The sequence below is a fragment of the Pseudopipra pipra genome, chromosome 1, assembly GCF_036250125.1.
Source record: "Pseudopipra pipra isolate bDixPip1 chromosome 1, bDixPip1.hap1, whole genome shotgun sequence".
Taxonomy (NCBI): Eukaryota; Metazoa; Chordata; class Aves; order Passeriformes; family Pipridae; genus Pseudopipra; species Pseudopipra pipra.
The window spans coordinates 33,461,694-33,481,122 of NC_087549.1; the positions used below are offsets into that span (position 1 = coordinate 33,461,694).

Sequence of the window (19,429 nt, forward strand, 5' to 3'; positions counted from 1 at the left end):
AAGTGGGCACGTTCCTGGAATATAGAGAAGGTGCAGCTGCCCCTGCAACAAATTTCTCTGGAAGAATCCTGCAGAGCCTGGACCTGCCTCTCACTGAGCAGCAGCGAGGCACCGACCGGGAAAAAGAGGACTGAATTCTACTGAGAACTGTTCTCCACGAAGGATAACTTTATCCCAGTGGATCGCCACGGCGTTCGTTGGCAGAGTTGGAGTTTCAGGCGAAGCTCGGCGGCCGCCCCGCCTGGGCCGCGGGCCGGGAGGAGCCGCCTCACGGCCGGTTCGCCGCACAGCCGGGCGGAAGGCGCCGCGACCGGGCACCGGGAGGCGGAGCACGGGGAATACAGGCTTCCGCCTTCCCGCCCGCTGGCGTTGTGAGGGGAGGGGAGTTGGGAATTCGGGAGGATTCGCTGCGAGGATGGTGTCGCTGCTGCCGCGCATCGAGCGGCTCTCGTCGCGGGTGGTGCGGGTGCTGGGCTGCAACCCGGGGCCCATGACTCTGCAGGGCACCAACACCTACCTGGTGGGCACCGGGCACAGGTACCGACCCTGCTCGGGAACGGGGCTGGGAGAAGGGGACCTGGCGGCGGAGATCGTCTCTCTTTCCCCAGCCGCCGGTCGCTTCCCCTGCCCCGGCGCGGGGCTGTGCGCTGCCTCTGGAGCGAGAGGCGGCTGCCGGCCTGTTCACAAGTCCCTTAATTAGGGTGAGAAAGAGGAAAGAAACACTAAAGCGTTAGATTTTCGGGGCAGGTGCCCGGAGGTGGCTTGGACAGGTGGGGTGTGGAGCCTCGGCCGTGCGACACTTGGGGGGAGGCCGGGAATTCCCTGAGGGAAGCCGGTGGGAGCCTCAGGCCGCGCAGCTCCCCAGCCGTACTAAACGATGGTTCCTGCTACTTGTCCCGGAGTTGTAAATGTGTGGGCTATGTTTATTATTTATCTCACTTTTTAAATTGTCTTGACGGGGGGTTGGCATATGGGGGAGAAAGAGATGGCGTCTGGATATGGAGACATCAGTTATTGCCACATTTCCATGCAATGTTGTCTTCTTCTATTATTTTTTGTGTTTCAAATGAACACTCTTAATTCTGTGCTGTTTGTATGTCCTTCTCTTTTTTTGTCCGTGTGTAGAAGAGTCCTTATTGACACCGGAGAGCCAGCTATTCCTGAATATATCAGCTGTTTAAAGCAGGCACTGTCAGACTTCAATGTCTCTATTCAAGAAATTTTAGTGACACACTGGCATCATGATCATACTGGTGGAATACCTGATATCTGTGAAAACATCCCGAATGGTAAGCCAGAGGTTTCAGATGTTGAAATCTCATTTCATAATAACATTGAAAATGTTAGATACGTGGCAAGTGAAAAACATTAACTGAATGCTTCTGTGCAAAACAGCTGGATTATTCTTCTGGAATCTTCATATAAGATACATGTACTTTCATGATACTGTTGCAGTGTATTGAATGAGAGCAATGAATAATCTGAATATTGTACTTGTAGTACTACAGTTTTTCTTCAGTGCCTGTGCATACCTTCATAGTGATTTTTTCTTATGTGTGAATAATGAGAACTTAGATTACCATCAGCAGTTTACATGGTATTAAGTGATGTCAGAAAAACTTGATAATCCTTCCTTTTTACATTGACTGCAGTGACAAATTGATTGTTATTTTCACTTGTGTAAAAACAAATAACTTGAATTTTGAAAAAGAAACATGCATAACTTTGAGATTCCTACAGGAGCCGACTAATAATTGCTGACAAATTCGTAGGCCTCAGATCATGAGGGGAAGGTGGTAGGGCAGCCCACAGGTAAATTCTGATCTAAAAATGTGTATTTCATATTGATAAACAGTAGAAGACATTTCTGCTTTGGTACCTGGGAAGAGAATAAGCAGTATGGATAATGCAGTAATTCTTAACATTGTTGAACTTTATCATGAACTTTGTCACAGGCTTTATTTTGTAAAACTTCTAAGTACTTTTCTGCAAAGAAGCCTGGGCACTACTGAAAACAGTTGGTGTGTTGGTGAGGATTTTGGGCTTGTCAACCCATGAGTGTGGTTGTAAAGACTAGCAAGGAATATAAATGCCTTTCTGGGTTCTTATCCATAGGTGTTCCAGCCAAGGCATGCACAGTTCAGAACAATAAAAGCTAAGGGAAGTTGCAGCTCAAAAAAGTCTCCAGTTTTAGGCAAATGTTGAATCATAATGAGAATGCGAGTGCAGAAATCTTAGTGGTGTTGTAAAAGTTTATGCAGGGTGGCTCTTGATGACTCAAGAAGGAATATTTGTAAAATATTATAATTACTGACCTTTTAATTTCATTTCTGATTGTTTTTTTCATCTTCTAATTTGTTGCTGGTACAGAGTACAGTATTCAAAATCAGTGGCTTTCTCTATTCTTTACAAACATAAAGTTACTATACAGAATTTATTGTTTCTAGTTTTGTATTCGTACTGTGTGATAAGTAATAGTACCCATTAAAAAAGTAACCTTTCTGTGGAATTAGGTTTGTTAGTGTCAAATTCCAAACATCAATTTCTTTACTTTCTTTAAATATTAGACTCAGGATATCGCATCTGTAAGCTCCCTCGTGTCCCTCACTGTGAAGAAACAATAGAAGGAGGACATAAATATTTTTATCTTAAAGAGGGTGATGTGGTACAGACAGAGGGAGCCACACTCAGGTAAACACCAATTTCTGCAAGTTCTTTTTTCTTCAGAATTCTGACACGTACATGTATCCTAATTTCTATGACTGCAAACCCATACATCTAGTCTTTTCATCACTTATGCATGTGGACTTCCTGTCATAATCCAGCAGGTATGTTAATACAAAGAAATCCATTTTATGAATAACAATTATCAGGAATTAGCCTTTAGTCTTTGGACTGAGCAGAGAAAATTAGGAACATTTCCCTAGAAAAATATTTTCTTTGGGAAAATCAAATAAAATTTTACATACTTTTTTATCACTCTTACATAAGTACTTACTATTAAAATTGATACTTTTGTGAAAGTATATGGTAGTCTGGATGAATTATTTAGCATACCTTTCTCTTTACTTTAAAAATATTTCCCAAGGAGACACTAAAACATTTAATACTTAAAATGTTAAATTTTAAACCTTGAACCTATGAGGTTCTTGTAGGGTGTGCCAGTCTGGGAGAACTTCTTCCCAGGGAGGATATTGCCTGTAATGTTAGTGTGAATTAGTTTGAATGAGTGTGAAACAGAAAGCCACTCTGCCTCATGGAAGCACACACACAACAAAAAGGTCTGATCGTTCTCTTTCAAGGCTCCTTTCATTAACAAGGCATTACACTTCTAAGGACAAAGTTTGCTTGTTTTCCTCAGTTTAGCTGGGAATTATATCCCAACTTGCAGAATGTCAGTTGGTTGATTGGAAGAAAAAAAAAAGGCACATTTTTTTTTTAAAAAAGGGTATTTTTAGGACATATTTGTTCAAAAGCATTTTATTTTGTTAGTGTAAAAAAAAAATTAATAGAAAGAGTATTATATTGCATATTGAAGACCTTTCACTTCCCTAAGTGGCCCATGTTTGGACAAAAATTTAAAGATGTAAAACAACTTTTTAAATTTCAATCCTAGTAAGACAAGAGTGGCACATTTTGAAGTTTGAGGTGGTGGAGGACCAGGCCTAAGCGTGTTTTGTCTCAAACATTATGACTGTCACGACAAGAAAGTTGTGATTGGCAGAGAGGATCCCATGGAAGTGGGGCAGCACTGAGGCAGTTCCGAGCCAACTTCCTTTTCTGCCTTCAGACTCATGCCTGCATCAGTCCCCCACCCCAGCTGCCTTCCTGGAGGGCTCAAACAGGCTGGCTGTGCTGTTGTGGGAGTTGGGAGTTTGTTGTAAAAATACAGGGCTATTTAGCCAACACCTTTGAGAAGTTTGTTGTGAGGAATGGGAGTTTGTTAAGTGTGTTGTCAAAGTTAAGTGGTTGTTAGCCAACACTTCTGGGACTAAATAGTGGGCTAGTTCCCAGAGTTAAGACGATTATACCAGTAAGCACAGGAGTTCCCTATCATGTGTCTGGTGTCTTTGTTCAGCCTGGTGAGAATTTATAATAGACATCCCAGCCCCTATGGAGTCATGACAGGGGTAATGCATCCAAACTTCAGGCTTGGTTAAAAGCAGGTAAGCTCTTTAAGAATACTCTCAGATCCACCACTGGTTCCGAGATAGCAGTATCTGCATGTTAAATTTTAGTTAGCAACCTTCAAGTTTTCGAGGTGAGCCAGGCAGTGCTGGGTTCATTTTCCACTGTTTTTCCATGTTAGTGGTTTCCTGGTAAAGTTTCATCAAGAACTGGAGGATAACACTTCCCACAAAGGCAAGATACAACCCATCATCTCGATTTTGATGTTGCTTCCATAGGGTGATGGCTCACCTGCTTCCTTCTGAGCTCAGTATTCAGTAAGAGCTGGAAGTCATTGCGTTGGATGGTGCTGCACTTGTGGTCTCCTAGCCCTGGCTGGGAGCTGTTTAGCCTTTCCCTGTACACCGTGCTTGCCACCAGCTCTGGCAGTTCCTGATCACTGCTTTGATGCGTCTGCCCTTAACAGGAAGATTGTGATCACTTTCAGCAGTGGTGCCGATGGGAGCTGTGTTACTCTCAGTCTGCATCAGCCTCAGCATAAGGCCTTCTGCCTTTCAGAAATCCTAGTGAAAGAACACCACAGTGCAGCTCCTTGGCAGCTCAGGTTACCAGATATACACACATATCCACTGTCCCTTTGTGGCATGCTAATGCAGTGCTGATTCAAGATGTGGGTCCTTAATCTTTACCATTCAGATGTTTAATGACCTGCACATAGAACAGCTAAAAGACCGTGGTTCTTTGTATTTGATGGCTCTGCTCCTCTGTGCCATGGGGCTTTCAGGGAAAAATAAATTTTTAGAGATTTAACTTTATCTGGGTCAGGTTCAGAAATTTAGAGTTAATTTCTAAAGGAATAGACATCATCATTAACCTTATTGCTAAGTACAAGGTGTATGTCAGGAATGTCACGCTTTTCAATTTGGAAATAATATTTGAATCTTTGAAAGCTTCAGAGTAAAGCCCTCTAAAACAGAAGTTGTACACGGCTAGTCAGCTCCCTTAATGCACTTGTATTACGATGTGTCACGTAAGTAAAAGCATGTCAGTAAGTAAAGTTAGAGATGATGATCTGTGTTCTCTACCTGGTATAAGGAAATGGACGGGGATTAGACAAAGTGATACCCTGGTTACATGAACTTTTCAGCCTTTTTTTGGTCAGTTTTTTTCTGATTCTTGTGGGCTGCTTTGCAAGTGTGTGATTTTATTATTATTTGTTCTTGCTTCAAAAATTAAGCATATTTGCTGTATGAAAAACTTATGCTTTTTTGTTGTTGTTCTTTAAACAGAGTTTTATATACACCAGGTCACACTGATGATCACATGATTTTACACCTAGAAGAAGAAAATGCTGTATTTTCCGGTGACTGTATTTTAGGGGAAGGAACAACAGTAATTGAAGACCTGTATGATTACATGAAAACTTTGAAAAGGTTGTTAGAAATGAAACCAGATTTGATATATCCAGGTAAGTGGTTCTATTTTTAACTTCTTTCTTTTACTGTGTAATTTTGAAGTATGTCCTCTAAGAATTTCAGAGCTCTTATTACAATCAAACACGATTCCTGATGTAACAATTCAAGTTCATTACTTAATAAGCACTAAGCTAAGATGACTTTATGGCATGGTGGTTTGCAAGACTTGAAAATTCGTAGTGATAGGTATCTTTCCTTCCTGAAATTTCTCCATTTGTGGGTGAATCTTGTGTTTCTGTGCCCAAAGCCTCCAGAGGCCAGAATCTTTCACTGTTTAAATTATACATCAGATTTAGTTTTCTTATATTACTGTATCCATGTGCCTTAATGTTACATTGGAAATAAAAATGATAGTTGTTCTTTTGGTCCTTTTCATCCCCACATATTCTGCCGCTGTGAGTACCTAGTAAAGTTTTTTGAGAGAGATGTCTGTCCCTTGCAACACAGATTAATCACAAATTCATCTTGAAAAGCTGCAGAACTGTGACATGGTTGTCTTAGTTAATGACTTAGGTTAAATTTGAACAAGAGCCAAACATGTTCTAAAAATAAGTTGCCGATTCACTCAGTCTATGACTTTTCTTTAATTTTTTTCCTCTCTTTTCTGCAAACCTTGGGAATGCATTTACTTTTCATATAAATCATGTGTCTATTTGACAAGACTGCATTTTAAGAACTCATTATGTAACAACGGTTTAAACTCCTCATTTGCTTTCTCAGAGCTACATTTCAGGATTTTTTTCTGCCTTTTTTCTGTTTCATCATCTTCAACTTGTCATTCTGAGCTACTGTGTCTACATTCTCAGTCCTGTCTTGCTCCCATTAACCATCTATGTTTAGCCTACTGTCTTGTTCACTCTTAAAATAGCCTTCTTTTGAAGTAGGTGTCCTTTAAGTGCTTTAAGATCTAAGCATAAAAATGCTATTTAAGAAAAACATCATTATAGATATTCCATGGACATGGAGGCTGATGTAGTCAGAATAGCAACTTGGTCATAGTTATTGACTTAACTTCTGTTAAAACTAAAAATATTTTAGCTTCCAGAATCTCACTCAAATGTTCTACTCTCTTTCAGTCTGTTCCTCTAATTGAATTTCTGCCTTCCAAAAGCCCATATATGCCAAATTCTATTTTGTTTATCAATTTTATCTGTTGTATTTCACTCTGTTCTTAATGGTTATGTATCTAGATTACACATTCACCCAGGCTGAATATTTGTGCCTTTTTTATGTAACTGTTTGCTACTGTTGTAACTGTGCTTCTACTGTACTTGCAATTAGGAAGCCAGTGTGATATTATGCATTTTCAGTGATGAGTAGCCAAGTATTGAGTTGGTTGAAAATTAACTTTCTTTTTTCACCCATGCACCACAAAGTGTATGTGCAGTTGGGTAGAAGATGGTTATTGCTCAATCAGAACAATTGTTTATGCTGTTGGGTAACTATAGCAGAAGGTAGTTTGCTTTACTACACATTCTATGTAAGTTGAGAACTTCATCTGTACTGCAGTTTTAGATCTTCATAATTTTTGAACTGTTTTTCTGTTCCCCATCCATGCTTTAGCACTCATGTGGCAGCCTCAGAATTAGATGAATTTTTGTAACGAGCTGACTGCTGGCTAGGTGTGAGTAGCTGAATTTTGCCAATCATTCCCCTTCTGTGCTTCTTTTTGAATTTAATGTAGAAGTGACTCAGGCAGAATACTCATGACATCTACTTACAGTCCGTATTTGATGAGAATCCTTGGGACAAGAAAAGGGCATTTTAGTCAGCAGAGGGCTCCCCATCCTGTAATAATGAACAATATTCCTTCATAATACAGAAAAAATGGTACTGGAGTTAGGAATCTATGCAAAATTTCATGAGCCAGTTGTTTTCTTCAGTTCTATCCTTTGTGCTGTAATTTAAGGTAAGAGTATCTGTATTATTTCACAGTGTGTTACTAGAAAATAATATGAATCTGTCTGATATAAATTCGTGGGATGACAGTCATATTTTGAGAGTGCTTTTCGTGTGCTCAGAAACGTTTTACATTTATTCAGATATAAATCCATTTATGGATGAAGTTAACTATATTGCTGTCCTGGAAAAATGATGGATGGGAAAGATCCACATCTGGATTTAGTTCATAGATTTCTGACATCATTTTAATGTATGTATATGCATACACAACAGCTAGGGATCAGATGATGTAATGGATATGAAATGCCTTTAACTTTGCAAAATGTGGATTCCATTTCAGGTCCTGACATTGGTCCTGTAGTCTAAGTCAATTAAATCACTTGGAAGAGTGGGGACAGCTTTTAAGATGCCTTGTGATTCCATGTGCAGGCCTTACTTTTGATTGCTTTAATGAGACTTCTGTCCTTAGAGAATGCAAGAGAATGGACAGTTACTGTTGCAGTCTCTGCTTTGTATACCCTTTAGTGTGTTTTTTCTAAATTTAAAGTTTTGGTTTTATAAATGGCAACAGTGTTATATTTGTAATTTACTTTGTAAGGGACAATAGCTTCAGATTAAATATGTTTGAAATCATTAAATATAAATGCATATGACAGTATAGTTTTATATTTGCACATTACATATATTTATAATACTATATTTACCCAAGGTAAGCTTCAAGGTATATTTAGTAATTTCAGATGTGCTGAAGTGAGTGTATAAGTTGAATTGTGTATATTTTGACTTCCGGAAGAACAGATTCCTTTGATGCTTTATTTCACAGATATTCAAAACATGAAAAACTAATTGCTCTTTTTCTATAAGCTGCCTGTCCTCAGGCAAAATGAGCTTTAATTTAAAGAGCCTTAATACTAAAAAGCCACTTAGTCAGTTAACCCAAAGTACAAGTAAAGAATAAGGTGATTTTTTTAAATAGTCCAACAATCTCAAAAAAAACCTGTCCAATTTGGATGATACTAAATAACTTCTAAAAGAAAGCTATGGGTTTTTACACTACTTTCTTTTCTACTAATTTTGTAAATTACTCAGAGTTCGCATTGGCAGAGCTGGAAATTGCTGTTGCTACTTCAGTGAGATATACAGGCAAAGAAATAGGAAACCTTGCTATAAAAAGCATGTGATGATTATTCATGCAAGTAGATTTCTCAATAGGTAAAACATTAGGTTTAATTTCTGTGCATGTAATTCTCGTGGCTGAAGAATATTTTCATCTATCATTTTAGTGTACCATGAGGCAGTATTTGATTTTTCCATAAAGGTTAGTGCTTAACCAATTAAGCCTTTTCTTAAGGTGATTCAAAGACCTGTCAGTAAGCTGAACATTTCAGAACTGGCACAATCAGTCCAGGAAAAAACATGTCTGTTTTTTTTTTTTAACCAGCCGGACGTAAAATGACCCACCTGTAACTTTCCCTGTGCCTTGCTTATTCCTGCCCTGACACATTCCGATTGGCTCACTGATTTGTCCCTTCTATTAATTTTTTTTGATCATACTTATGATCACTTATGTTTTTAAAGGAATAAAATACGGTGTATGAATCAGTTCTGAAGATCTGTCCTGGAAAATTACCTGTCACGATTAAAGATGCCACCTCAGTGCTTGCTAGGTAGTCCCCAACAGGACAGTAGTACCTGAGTCCTTTACATCAGCCACTGTTGTTCAAAAGCCAGTATCAGTTTAAATCATCAGTATCAATGTCCTTTGGGGAGGGGAAGACAGGCAAACACAGATACTATAATAACATGAATCTCATTTTAAAGTCTGCTCAGCAATGAACTCCTTTCCATTTTTTTTAATAGCCTAAAGTAGTCTTCCCTTGCTTTCCTCATTCCATCTGAAGTATTCCTTTTCCCCATTCAGACTTTTCATATCCTAATTCTTCCTTTCCGTCTTAATGCTTTTCAGTTGCAGACTGTGATACAGACATTCAAATTTAATTGTGGCCTATTTATATGATGGGAAGAAAAAAAAAATACAAACAAAAAAAACACCCCACACAAAATCATTCAAAGAGTGTCTGACAATTTAGCATCAAGGATGCTCTGACAGGGTGATACATAAAGGTGCTGCTTATTCCTTATGACTCTTAAATCTACCGGAGTTTATATAGGAATGTTTCAATTATTCAATAGCATACTTAATTCCAGATTTGAGTAATAGTGCTCTGGTACGTGTGTTTTGATTTTTAGGTCACGGCCCTGTAGTACGTGATGCAAATACTAGAATCCAAAACTACATTTCTCACCGAGTTGCACGTGAGCAGCAAATTCTAAATGTGTTCCAGAAGAATACTGGAAAATCATACACATCCTCAGAGCTTGTAAAGATAGTATACAAGGTAATTGTTGATTCAAAGTTTTTAGATCAAGCTAAAGAAAATTGAGGTTATGTTCATAAAATTGTACGTAACAGTTGAAGTCTTTGAGTGAAGACCATGGTGGCTTCTTAAAAGAGAGAAAAAAAAATTCTGCTTGTTCGGGGTTCACTTATGACTGCATCTAAATTGTATTGCTTAAGCACTTCATTGGAGTGAGACCCAGATGATTCTTACGAACTTCTTATTTCACTACCTAGGTGGCCCTAAGCACAGTTTCATAGGATGAAGCAAAAATAAAGTTGTACAACTTGGTTCTGAGTGAAAAGTATAACATGGCGAGTAGTCACTGATTTGCCAAACTGTGTTTGGAGTCTCCTGAAGACTGGTTAGAACTTCTAGTTCCTGATTTATCAGTCTGCAGGAGATTGCAAGTAAACTGCAGCTCCACAGAGATGGATGTTGCTACTCAGAAGTTGGATAGCTCGTGTGTCATTAGACAGGAGTAAGAGTATTTTTTTTGCTACTTCATCATTGTTCATGTAACCTCCGCAATCCCTGTTGTGTGGGGGTTGCCCCTCCTAGCAAGCAGAGATGAGAGATACAGCATTTACTTAGGAGGAAGATGACAAAGTTGCCAATGGCTTTGGCTTGTGCACAGATCTGTAACAGCTTCACAACTCGTTTTTCATGGTTCTGCTGACCTCCAGTTTCCAAAAGAATGAGTACGTCAAATTGAATGTTTTGCAGCGCTGATGTACCGTTACCTGTGGCAATTCAGCTTCTGCAGTTTTCCAGCCTGATCAACTAGTTTTTAAGTATACAGCCATTGTCACGTTTCTGTAAATCACAAATCACTTGTCCTATATATATAAAAATTTTTTCAGTACTACTAAAGCTTTATATTACAAAGAAAAGTGTGTGCTTTCAAAGCATTTTAAAGGTTCACAATTTATTTAAGTAATTTTCTAGTGAATTTTCCTACCATGCTCATATTATTTAGAGAAAAACTTTTTAATTTTCAAAAACAAAAAAAAAAGCTTTACTTTTAGGATGATAGAGCGGGAGAGGGGGATTTTGAGTAATCATTATAGAATCATAGAATGCTTTGGGTTGGAGGGACCTTAAAGGTCATCTAGTTCCAACCCCTCTGCCACAGGCAGGGACATCTTCCACTAGACCAGATTGCTCAAAGCCCTACCCACACTGTCCTTGAACACTTCCAGGGATGGGGCATCCACAGCTTCTCTGGGCAACCAATGTTACTATTTTTGACCTAATGAGCATTGAAAAATTTTAAGAGATGTTTTGTCCTCCTGAAGCTGTTATATTTTTTAATTGTTCACTTATTTACAGACACTAATCACTACAGGATATTTAAACCTATGCAAATGTTGTTGTGGAATAGAAGTGATAGGTTTATGTGGAGAAATGCGTATTGAATTTGTCTTTAAAAATACTCAGCTACACTGACAACCCAGTGCAGACAAAGCTCAGAAGAGCACAGTCTTCTCAATGCTGGCCAAAGTTTGCATCATACAAACGGATAATGCAAAAAATGAGCAAAGTAAACAAAAATGTGTTGTTAGACTGCTAGTTTAACTGGTGTAAAAATGATTTACTCATCTCTGTTTCCTGTAACTAACTGAATGTTCAACATGGCAATTCAGAAGAGGAAAATATGTGGTAATAAACCATGAGTTCCATATATTGAAAAAATAATTGATGAATATTTAAACAAACACAACATGCATATTTTTTGTTCCCATTAGGAAATCCCTGAAAATTTACTTCCAGCAGCAGAAAAAAACCTCCTAGTCCACTTGAAGAAGCTAGAAAAAGAAGGAAAAGTGTGTAAGTTGTGGATGGGGGGTAAAAGGAGGGTCATTTTTATTTTCATGTTTTATGTACTGTTAGTCATTTTATTATAGTGCATTATTTTATAGGGGAAAAAAATGCAATTTGTTGCAGTAGCTTTGTTTCAGTTTGAAGTAGAGTGATATACAAAATGATTGTACAGTATTTTCAAACTTTTAGAAAATATTCCATGAAGTATTTATTACTTGCCTAGAGCACAGTGCATATACCTTTAAATTTTTATTTACAGCATACCATAGAATACATTCCTAATGCTAGCATTTATATCTTTGTATATTTTCTGGAATTCATACCTAAATATGCAAGTACATAGCATTTTATGGGTTTACATTTAAGTTTCTGCATTTCTGAAATGCATATTTTTGTGTGTATGTGTTCTAGAGATGCTTAACATCAAGCAGTGTAAATTTTTATGATTTCTGATTAGTACAGTACCTAAGCAGAGGAACTGTATTTAGTTTACTGTTTCTATTTCTGTAATGGCATGTGCATATGGAAATGTTATTCAGACAGAAGCTAAGGAATATATTTCTTCCTGTTCATTACATAATTGCACCCAGGACTGGCTACTTATAAGTAAATAACAACACAAATATTTACAGCTGTTTCAGATTTTCAGCATTTACCAGCCTGAATAACAACATGAAATTAGTGGGGGTTTTTTTCAACTTAGACCTTCTGTTTATTTTAATGATAAAACAGCTACTAGATACTAATTGAACAACTGAAACTTAATTTTTGTAACAATAATAACCTTCTTTTTATTCAAAGAAAATAGAGTAGTGTCACACAAATGCAGTTATTACTCAAGTTCAGAAAGTGTTGTCTTTAGACTTACTTGTGCAGAACGCCATAGAAGCTTACCAGCATGATACTGCACCAGCTTTTAAATATTATCTCAATTCTTGGTTATTAATATGCATTACTGACCTACACGTTTCTGCACTTTGGCTCCAGCAGATTCCTCAAGGGCATTGGGCGCTGTTGACTGGTTTATCCCTTCCTTTCACTACCAAAGTAGTTCAAGAAACAGCATTTTCTATTTAGATCAAGTAGTGGATAAATTAACTTTCCCTTGAAAGGTAGACTTGCAGTCTTCCCAACAAAAACCTGTGTGCATCTTGAATGCCTGGGAATTACTTTGTCTGAGCGAGCTACAGACTTAAGGGTTTATTTGTTTGTTTGTTTGTTTTCCCAAAAACACCATTTCCGTGTTTACTGAACAAAAATAACTCAGTTTTCCTCAGAAATCACTTTTCAGTTTTGAAGAGACAGCAGATACAGTCAGTTATTTGTTCACAAAGAATCAATTACTTGAAAATATTGATATGTTTAAATAACTAGAGGAGATACTAATCAGAATAATTGTGACTCTTACTCCAGTTGGAAGTCCTTGATTCAGATGTATGCTCCTGTTTTCCAGGAAGGACAAGAAACGCCCTTTGAAGTTTTTTGGTTTGGTTTGGTTTTTAAACTTCAGTTTGTGCTCACAGAGAAGGAGGAAAACAATCTCATCATAACACTTGGGGTGCTGATCTCTGCAGTTGCTGAATTTTTAAATATAAGCTTACGCCCAGGTCTATGGTAAATGCTTAACATCACGTGACCTTTGTCCATTTTTCAGTTCAAATTAAGGACGTCTGTTAGGGAAAACTGATTCTGTTGGTTCTGGGCACATGCCAATGCTTGTGTGCTCTCATGGCACTTGCTCATTTGATTTTTGTGTCCTTTCCACCTACTCAGAGTTGCAGCATTTCAAGTTTTGTTCTCATTGTGGAAGACTTGAGTTGTAGACGTAACACTGTCTGCTTAATTTTCACAAAATATTTTTCCCAAGAAACATCTTGTCAGTATCTCTAAGGAGTGTGACAGGCACATTACAACCTTATAAGAGAGTTACTCCATGCAAATGATGGCCATGTGCTGTCTGCTGCAGTCATTCATTTACCGCTTCATACCGGGGACTGCGGTTTTTCTTAGTACATAACTTTTACAGCTTCAGTTGGGAGTGACACTGCCTTTTCTTACTTGAAACAGAAAAATAATGTCTTGTAAACAGGAGCACAGCACAATATGTGCATGAAAGCTTTCTCCCGTGTTTGGATATAATTTGGCCATTATATCATGGCTGATGAAGAGACAAAAATAATTTGAATGTTCTTAATTTAGCAGCACAGACTTTTTTTCCCTCTAAAGTTTATAAATTTCAGAAAATAGAACAAGGGCTCTTCTACCTCAGATTTCTTAATATCTAGAAAGTTTAATATTCTGAACTTTAAATAACTAGAGTATTATTAAACCCTTTTTATTAATCTCTCTTGATATTGCTGGGTTACATTGTGAAACAGTTAATGTTTATCACCTTCCATGAAAACTGAACATTGGCCTGAAGGAAAGTATTTCAATAGCTTTAATAAAAAATTACATGTGTACATACATGTGCATGTACAGGTTTAAGTTTGAGATAGTCTGATGTTTATAAATACAATCTTAAGGGTTGGTTTGTGACTAATTTGGCCTTTTTTTTCTTAACAGTACGTGACGAAACTCCCACCTTCAGATGGAAAAACAATTTATAAGTTATGCAAGATTGCTCAAGAATGTATTTAATCTGCACAATTGCTGTATGAAAAAGTATAATGATGAGCTCAGCCTATATGTAAAATAAAAACTAATTTTTACTTATTTTTTTTTAAATCAGTAACACAGTTTTAAAGCAATGTTACAGTCAGTTAACTAATGTTTTTCATATTCTACTTCATAGGAATTTTAAAAGTGTCCTGATAGGTACTGAGTTAATAAAATGGAATGAGCGTGAAGAACTAAATCATACCTTTGTTACAAAATGCCCAGTTTTATTATCAGTGGCAGAAGACAAATAGCAAAGTCTTATGAACTTAATATTATGATGTCATAAAGCAGTATAATAAACTTTATAAATCAGATATATAAAAAACTGTAGTAAAAAGAAGAGAAAATATGTTATTCTAAACCTGTTTTCATTTGCTTGTGCTTCTCAAGAAGTGATTTTCTAATAAGTTATCTGTACGTTCTAAAAAACCAAGTTATTTCTGTTAATAGATGTAAATACTGGGGGTTATGTTCCTTTTCTAATTTAGCTGACTGTGCTCATCTTTGCTGGTTGTTCACTGCAATAGATTTGAACAAATACTGAAAGTAATTTCAGGCTTCTCTGTTTTCTGGTGGAAACACCATTTCTATGGAGTTCATTCAGAGGATTCAGTAATTTTAACTAACCAGTGTCAAAAATGTCCTGAGTTGGAGTAGATTCTTAAATTCTTTATCTTCTAAGATTCTGCAAGAATGTAATTTAAAATCTATGTAAATTGAGATACATATTACACACCATATGAAGTTAACTTTATCTGTGACATCATAACTAACAATCCTCAAGTTTTGCTGTTAAATCCACTTAAATTACAAATATTTTAACTAAAGGTTGTATTTGGTTGTAAAATACTGTATAGTGTATTACAATACAATGTTTGATGATGAATTTAAACTGTGAGTTCCCTTCTCTGTTTAGCTTACACCTGAAGAATAGTACATAAATGTTGGCATTACTTTGTGTGTTCCAAGTATGTGGCATTTAATGATACATATACTTCTTTTCCTTAAAAAACAGAAGCAGATATGAAATGTTTTGAAACTACCAGGGACAAATATATGTCCCTTAAAACCTTTCACCATTCTTGTGAAATATGAATATGTTTGGGTATGTAAAGACATGTCATCATACTTAGCATTATTTTATGGAGTTGATGGCATTTGTTCTGATCGGATGAGACAAATCCAAAACAAAAATGCTCCCGAGAACAGCATCCAAAACTGAAATCATATTCTGAAGTAGCAGCCAGACCCCTTCAGAAGGGAAATAATAACTTTCTGCTAAAATTATGCTGTTTGCAAACTTCATTGATCTGACTTTTGTCCACATCATGACATGCACTCACTTTTAACTTTTGGTGCAGTGCTGTTTTGAGGTCTTTTTCAGGTCTCCCAGTTTTCCTTTCTTTTGTATTTTCTGTTTACTTGCATTTTTCTGTTTCAGACTCTTTTTATTCCTTCCCCACACAAACATTTTTTTTTCAATTCCTTTTGGATTCTTTCTCTCTTCATAGTTTCTCAGAATGGACTTCTTGCCATTAATAATTAGTTCTCCTGTAGCTATTTCATGAATCTGTAGTTTTCTTTTCCATTGTTAGGAATAAAAGCATAACTATCACTACTTTCTTTAAAAAAAAAAAAAAGTCACATGCTCTTACATTGTTTTGCTTCAGGAAAACAGAAATATCAATGAAATGACACAATTTTCTGTCATCAGTGAAATGACAGTTTTCTGTCATGAGATCTGAAAACCTAAGACAGTAGGAAACCAGTATGAAGAGGTGATATCTCATTCTCTTTTTGATCTAAAGAAGAAATCTAATGTTGCCTAACCATTTTCTTCTGTTTTACTGGAAGTTTTTAAATACAGGGAAATGGCTTTAGAATCCAATTAAAGAATTGTTGGAACTTGCAGACAGCGAAGAAAGTAAGAGAATACAAATCAGAGAACTTCATATTCTGTGCTGTGCCACAACAAATGCCTGACATCTTCAAAAGAAAATGAGGGAAAGGGCAGTTTAACCAGACAAGTCATTAATGATTGTGTATTGTGTCTTTGAAATATTAAGAGCAGAGTTTGCACTGTTACTAAGATGTATATGTAATAAAGGATGCTTACCTTTGCTATGACATGTTGTAAAGGTCTCAAGACTCCTTGTTGATTATGTCAGACAGAATGTTTATTTTAAAATGGTGGTAATGTAAGCTATAGGCTGTGTATGTATAAAAATGGGAATTAGCCTATTCACATCCCTTTTGTGAATATGGTCATCTGTGCAGAATGCGTTGAAAGTTACAGATAAAAACAAGAAGCAATTTCTGTCTCAACAGGCTAGAAGGGCAAAAGTCATTTGCTGTGTTAACTTTCTAAACAGCTGAGGACAGAAGCTGGAGGAAGCACAAGTTGTGTTTCCAGCCTTCCTGCCAGCTCATGTGAAGATTCTGTTCTGAGGGACTGCATCATTCATTAGGTTTAAGACTTAGGAAAGAAGTTAGATGGTAGTTATAACCTTTTTGAGGTTTTCTATTCTGTTTCTTGCTAACTTGCTTATTTAGACTTCTTTTAAAATTGTTCTTGGTTCTATCTTTAAGCATGTTTGATGACAAGTGAATTAAGGAAAGGTTCCCAAATAGGAAGAGTGTTGTTTGTGTCTTACAACTGAAGGTGCCTTAATACTCTTCCTCCCAAAGTCTCCACAGTCTTGCCACCTGATATGCTTTATTTGGTTTTCTTGGTGAGGTTTTGGGCACACACATGCACAGGTGCTAGTGGCTTCCCCTGTTTCAGGTGATAGGGAACTTCTTTCCTAAATCATGTGACCATTTTGAAGCCTAGTGTTGCAAAACATGGATATCTGGAAAGAAATGTAGCAAACATAGACCAGCCACCTACTGGCAAGAAGCAGAGTGAAGGCTGACTGTCTCGTGTTTCAGATTATCCCACTTTGCCTAGACAGCTGTCAGAGACTGAAACAGTTAATGGTTTATGCATTCTAGGATTGCCAAAGGACTTTTGCAGGCTTCTGCAGGACTTTTGCATTATACTTCTGATGGCCCATCAAAACCCAATTCCCCCCCACACACACACACCTTGAAAGGTGGGAAAAACCCTTTTGGCCAGGCAGGCCCCTCAGGAAAACTCAGCACAGACCCAGGAGATGTTGGAGGCTCCTGGCATGGCCCGTGACACTAACCATGAATATAGTAACTCATAACTTCTTTGAGTGTGGGGGCTCCCCTCCTTCACCCCCAACAGACCAAGGCCTCCACTTCAACTGACAGACATGGAAGCTGCAACTACCAAGTTTCATCGCTGGACCCCGTGGGTGGTGACTATAGACATCTTTCCACTCTCAGCTTTTCTTTCCCTTACTCTCCCTTACCCTTATCCTGTCTTTCCTTTCTCTCCCTTAAGCATTTCCCCCCACAGGGGTTATCCCTATGATAGATAATATAGATGACAACACCCAAAATGCTAACATACCTGTTAAAACAAAATTGTTAAAATAAACCCTACCTATATATGTTTTCAGACACCGATTATTCAGTGTTGTTTCATTCTAATCCACCCCAAGGGAATTATTGATAAGAACCTGGGTTACCCCCCTCCCCTTTTTCTGGGGTGGGTTGTAACAACAGCCATATGAAACTTCATGTGGCAGAAGAGGGAACTGCTGATAAAAGGAAGGTGTGGAAACTTCAGATGAAGTGACAGGTTGCCTCAGTATAGCAGTTTATAGACTGTATATATAGACTGTATCATCAGGAAAAACTCAAAACCAAGCTGAAACCAAGGGTCTCAGTGCTTGTATGACAGGACATCCAGCCAAATGCTCAAGGCACTTGCTGATTACAGCTTGGGAAAGCACGTCTTGTCCCAGTTAAGTCCTGTTTTTTATATTCTGTGGAGATGAGATGACCTAATTTCTTTTAAGTCTGAGATGGGACATTGATGCAAACATATCGCAAAAAGGATTCCAATTTTTATCCCAGCCCAACGTATTTCACAGGTGCAGTATGTTACATCTATGAGTACACTGTATGCAGTCAGGGATATACTTTCACATTGTTATTGTTGAAATAGTGTTCTGCTTACTTTAGAGTAACAAAATACTGGTGTAGCCAGGGGATTACGGGATTTCTAGGGTATAAAACATCTTGGGACTGAAATATGAATGCTGCTTCTGTTTAATCTTAAAAAAAAAATATAGCCATGCAAGGAAATTTTCTGTAGCCTTTTCTGTATTTTTAAGTATCCTAGATCATCTCTAGACACCAAATATATCTGTCTGATGATTTATGAAATTCACAGGAAACCTCTGAGCATCTACACAGCTGATGAAGATGTTTTATAGTTGAAAAACCTGGAGATCAGTCTGGTCCATACAGTAGGAAGAAATGAACCTATCACCAACAGCTCAAACAATATATTTGATGCATGCTCTCAATTCTGGCAGGGCGAAGCAATACCAACCGAACAGTTGAACCTTAATTTCTTACCCTAATTTCTTACCCTGTATTCATTAGCTGCTGGCAGCAAAAGACATTCTGACAACACTAAATTTCGGCTGTAAATTAGTAATTTTCTTGATCTTTCTTTTTCATATATCCACGGGGAGTATCTGCCACCCAGAAGCTTTAATAAATAAACAGAACATGAGTTTTGGAGGGGATGAAGGACAGCTGAATTCAGCCTGGATGTCTTCCACATCAGCGTTTATTTCTCAGACCTCTTCATTCATCCGTTCAAACCAGGCGAGAGTCTCCTGTGACTGGCTTGTTTTTTTAATCTACTTCTAATCTTCTGTTAATGTCTCTTCTCCTGTACTTCTCGGTTAGCTTTTCTTCCCCTCTCCTTTCTTGCACTTGGATTCCTTGTTACTGTAGTTGTTACATGTTACTCCTGGCTGCACGCTACAGTGTGAGCAGAGGGACAGCGGGAGCCGCTGGTGACATCGGGACCGTGCGGCTGCGCCTCGGCCGTACCTAGAACGAGCCCGGCAGGCGTCCTCCTTGCACCCTCCAGGAGCCCATCTTACGGCT

At 37.8% G+C, this 19,429-nt stretch overlaps 1 protein-coding gene across 2 annotated transcripts; it reads left to right on the forward strand.

Annotated features, from left to right (window-relative positions):
- Positions 1-282: 282 nt before the first annotated feature.
- LACTB2 (lactamase beta 2) lies at positions 283-16,516 on the forward strand. 2 transcript variants are annotated; one of them, XM_064651140.1, is made up of 7 exons: positions 283-537; positions 1,126-1,289; positions 2,568-2,691; positions 5,418-5,596; positions 9,756-9,904; positions 11,653-11,730; positions 14,294-16,516. In XM_064651140.1, exons 1-7 carry the CDS (start codon positions 416-418, stop codon positions 14,366-14,368), a joined length of 891 nt encoding a protein of 296 aa, XP_064507210.1. In that variant the 5' UTR covers positions 283-415; the 3' UTR covers positions 14,369-16,516. The 2 variants fall into 2 exon arrangements, with proteins under 2 accessions (XP_064507210.1, XP_064507203.1); XM_064651133.1 differs by having other exon boundaries at positions 288-537; positions 11,653-11,734.
- Positions 16,517-19,429: the final 2,913 nt, after the last annotated feature.

Excerpts from the sequence above, each read along its gene's own strand:
- LACTB2 (XM_064651140.1), top strand. The coding sequence starts at position 416 with ATGGTGTCGCTGCTGCCGCGCATCGAGCGGCTCTCGTCGCGGGTGGTG. Across the intron at positions 538-1,125 it reads CTGGTGGGCACCGGGCACAG|AAGAGTCCTTATTGACACCG; the intron begins GTACCGACCCTG and ends GTCCGTGTGTAG. Across the intron at positions 11,731-14,293 it reads AGCTAGAAAAAGAAGGAAAA|TACGTGACGAAACTCCCACC; the intron begins GTGTGTAAGTTG and ends TTTTCTTAACAG.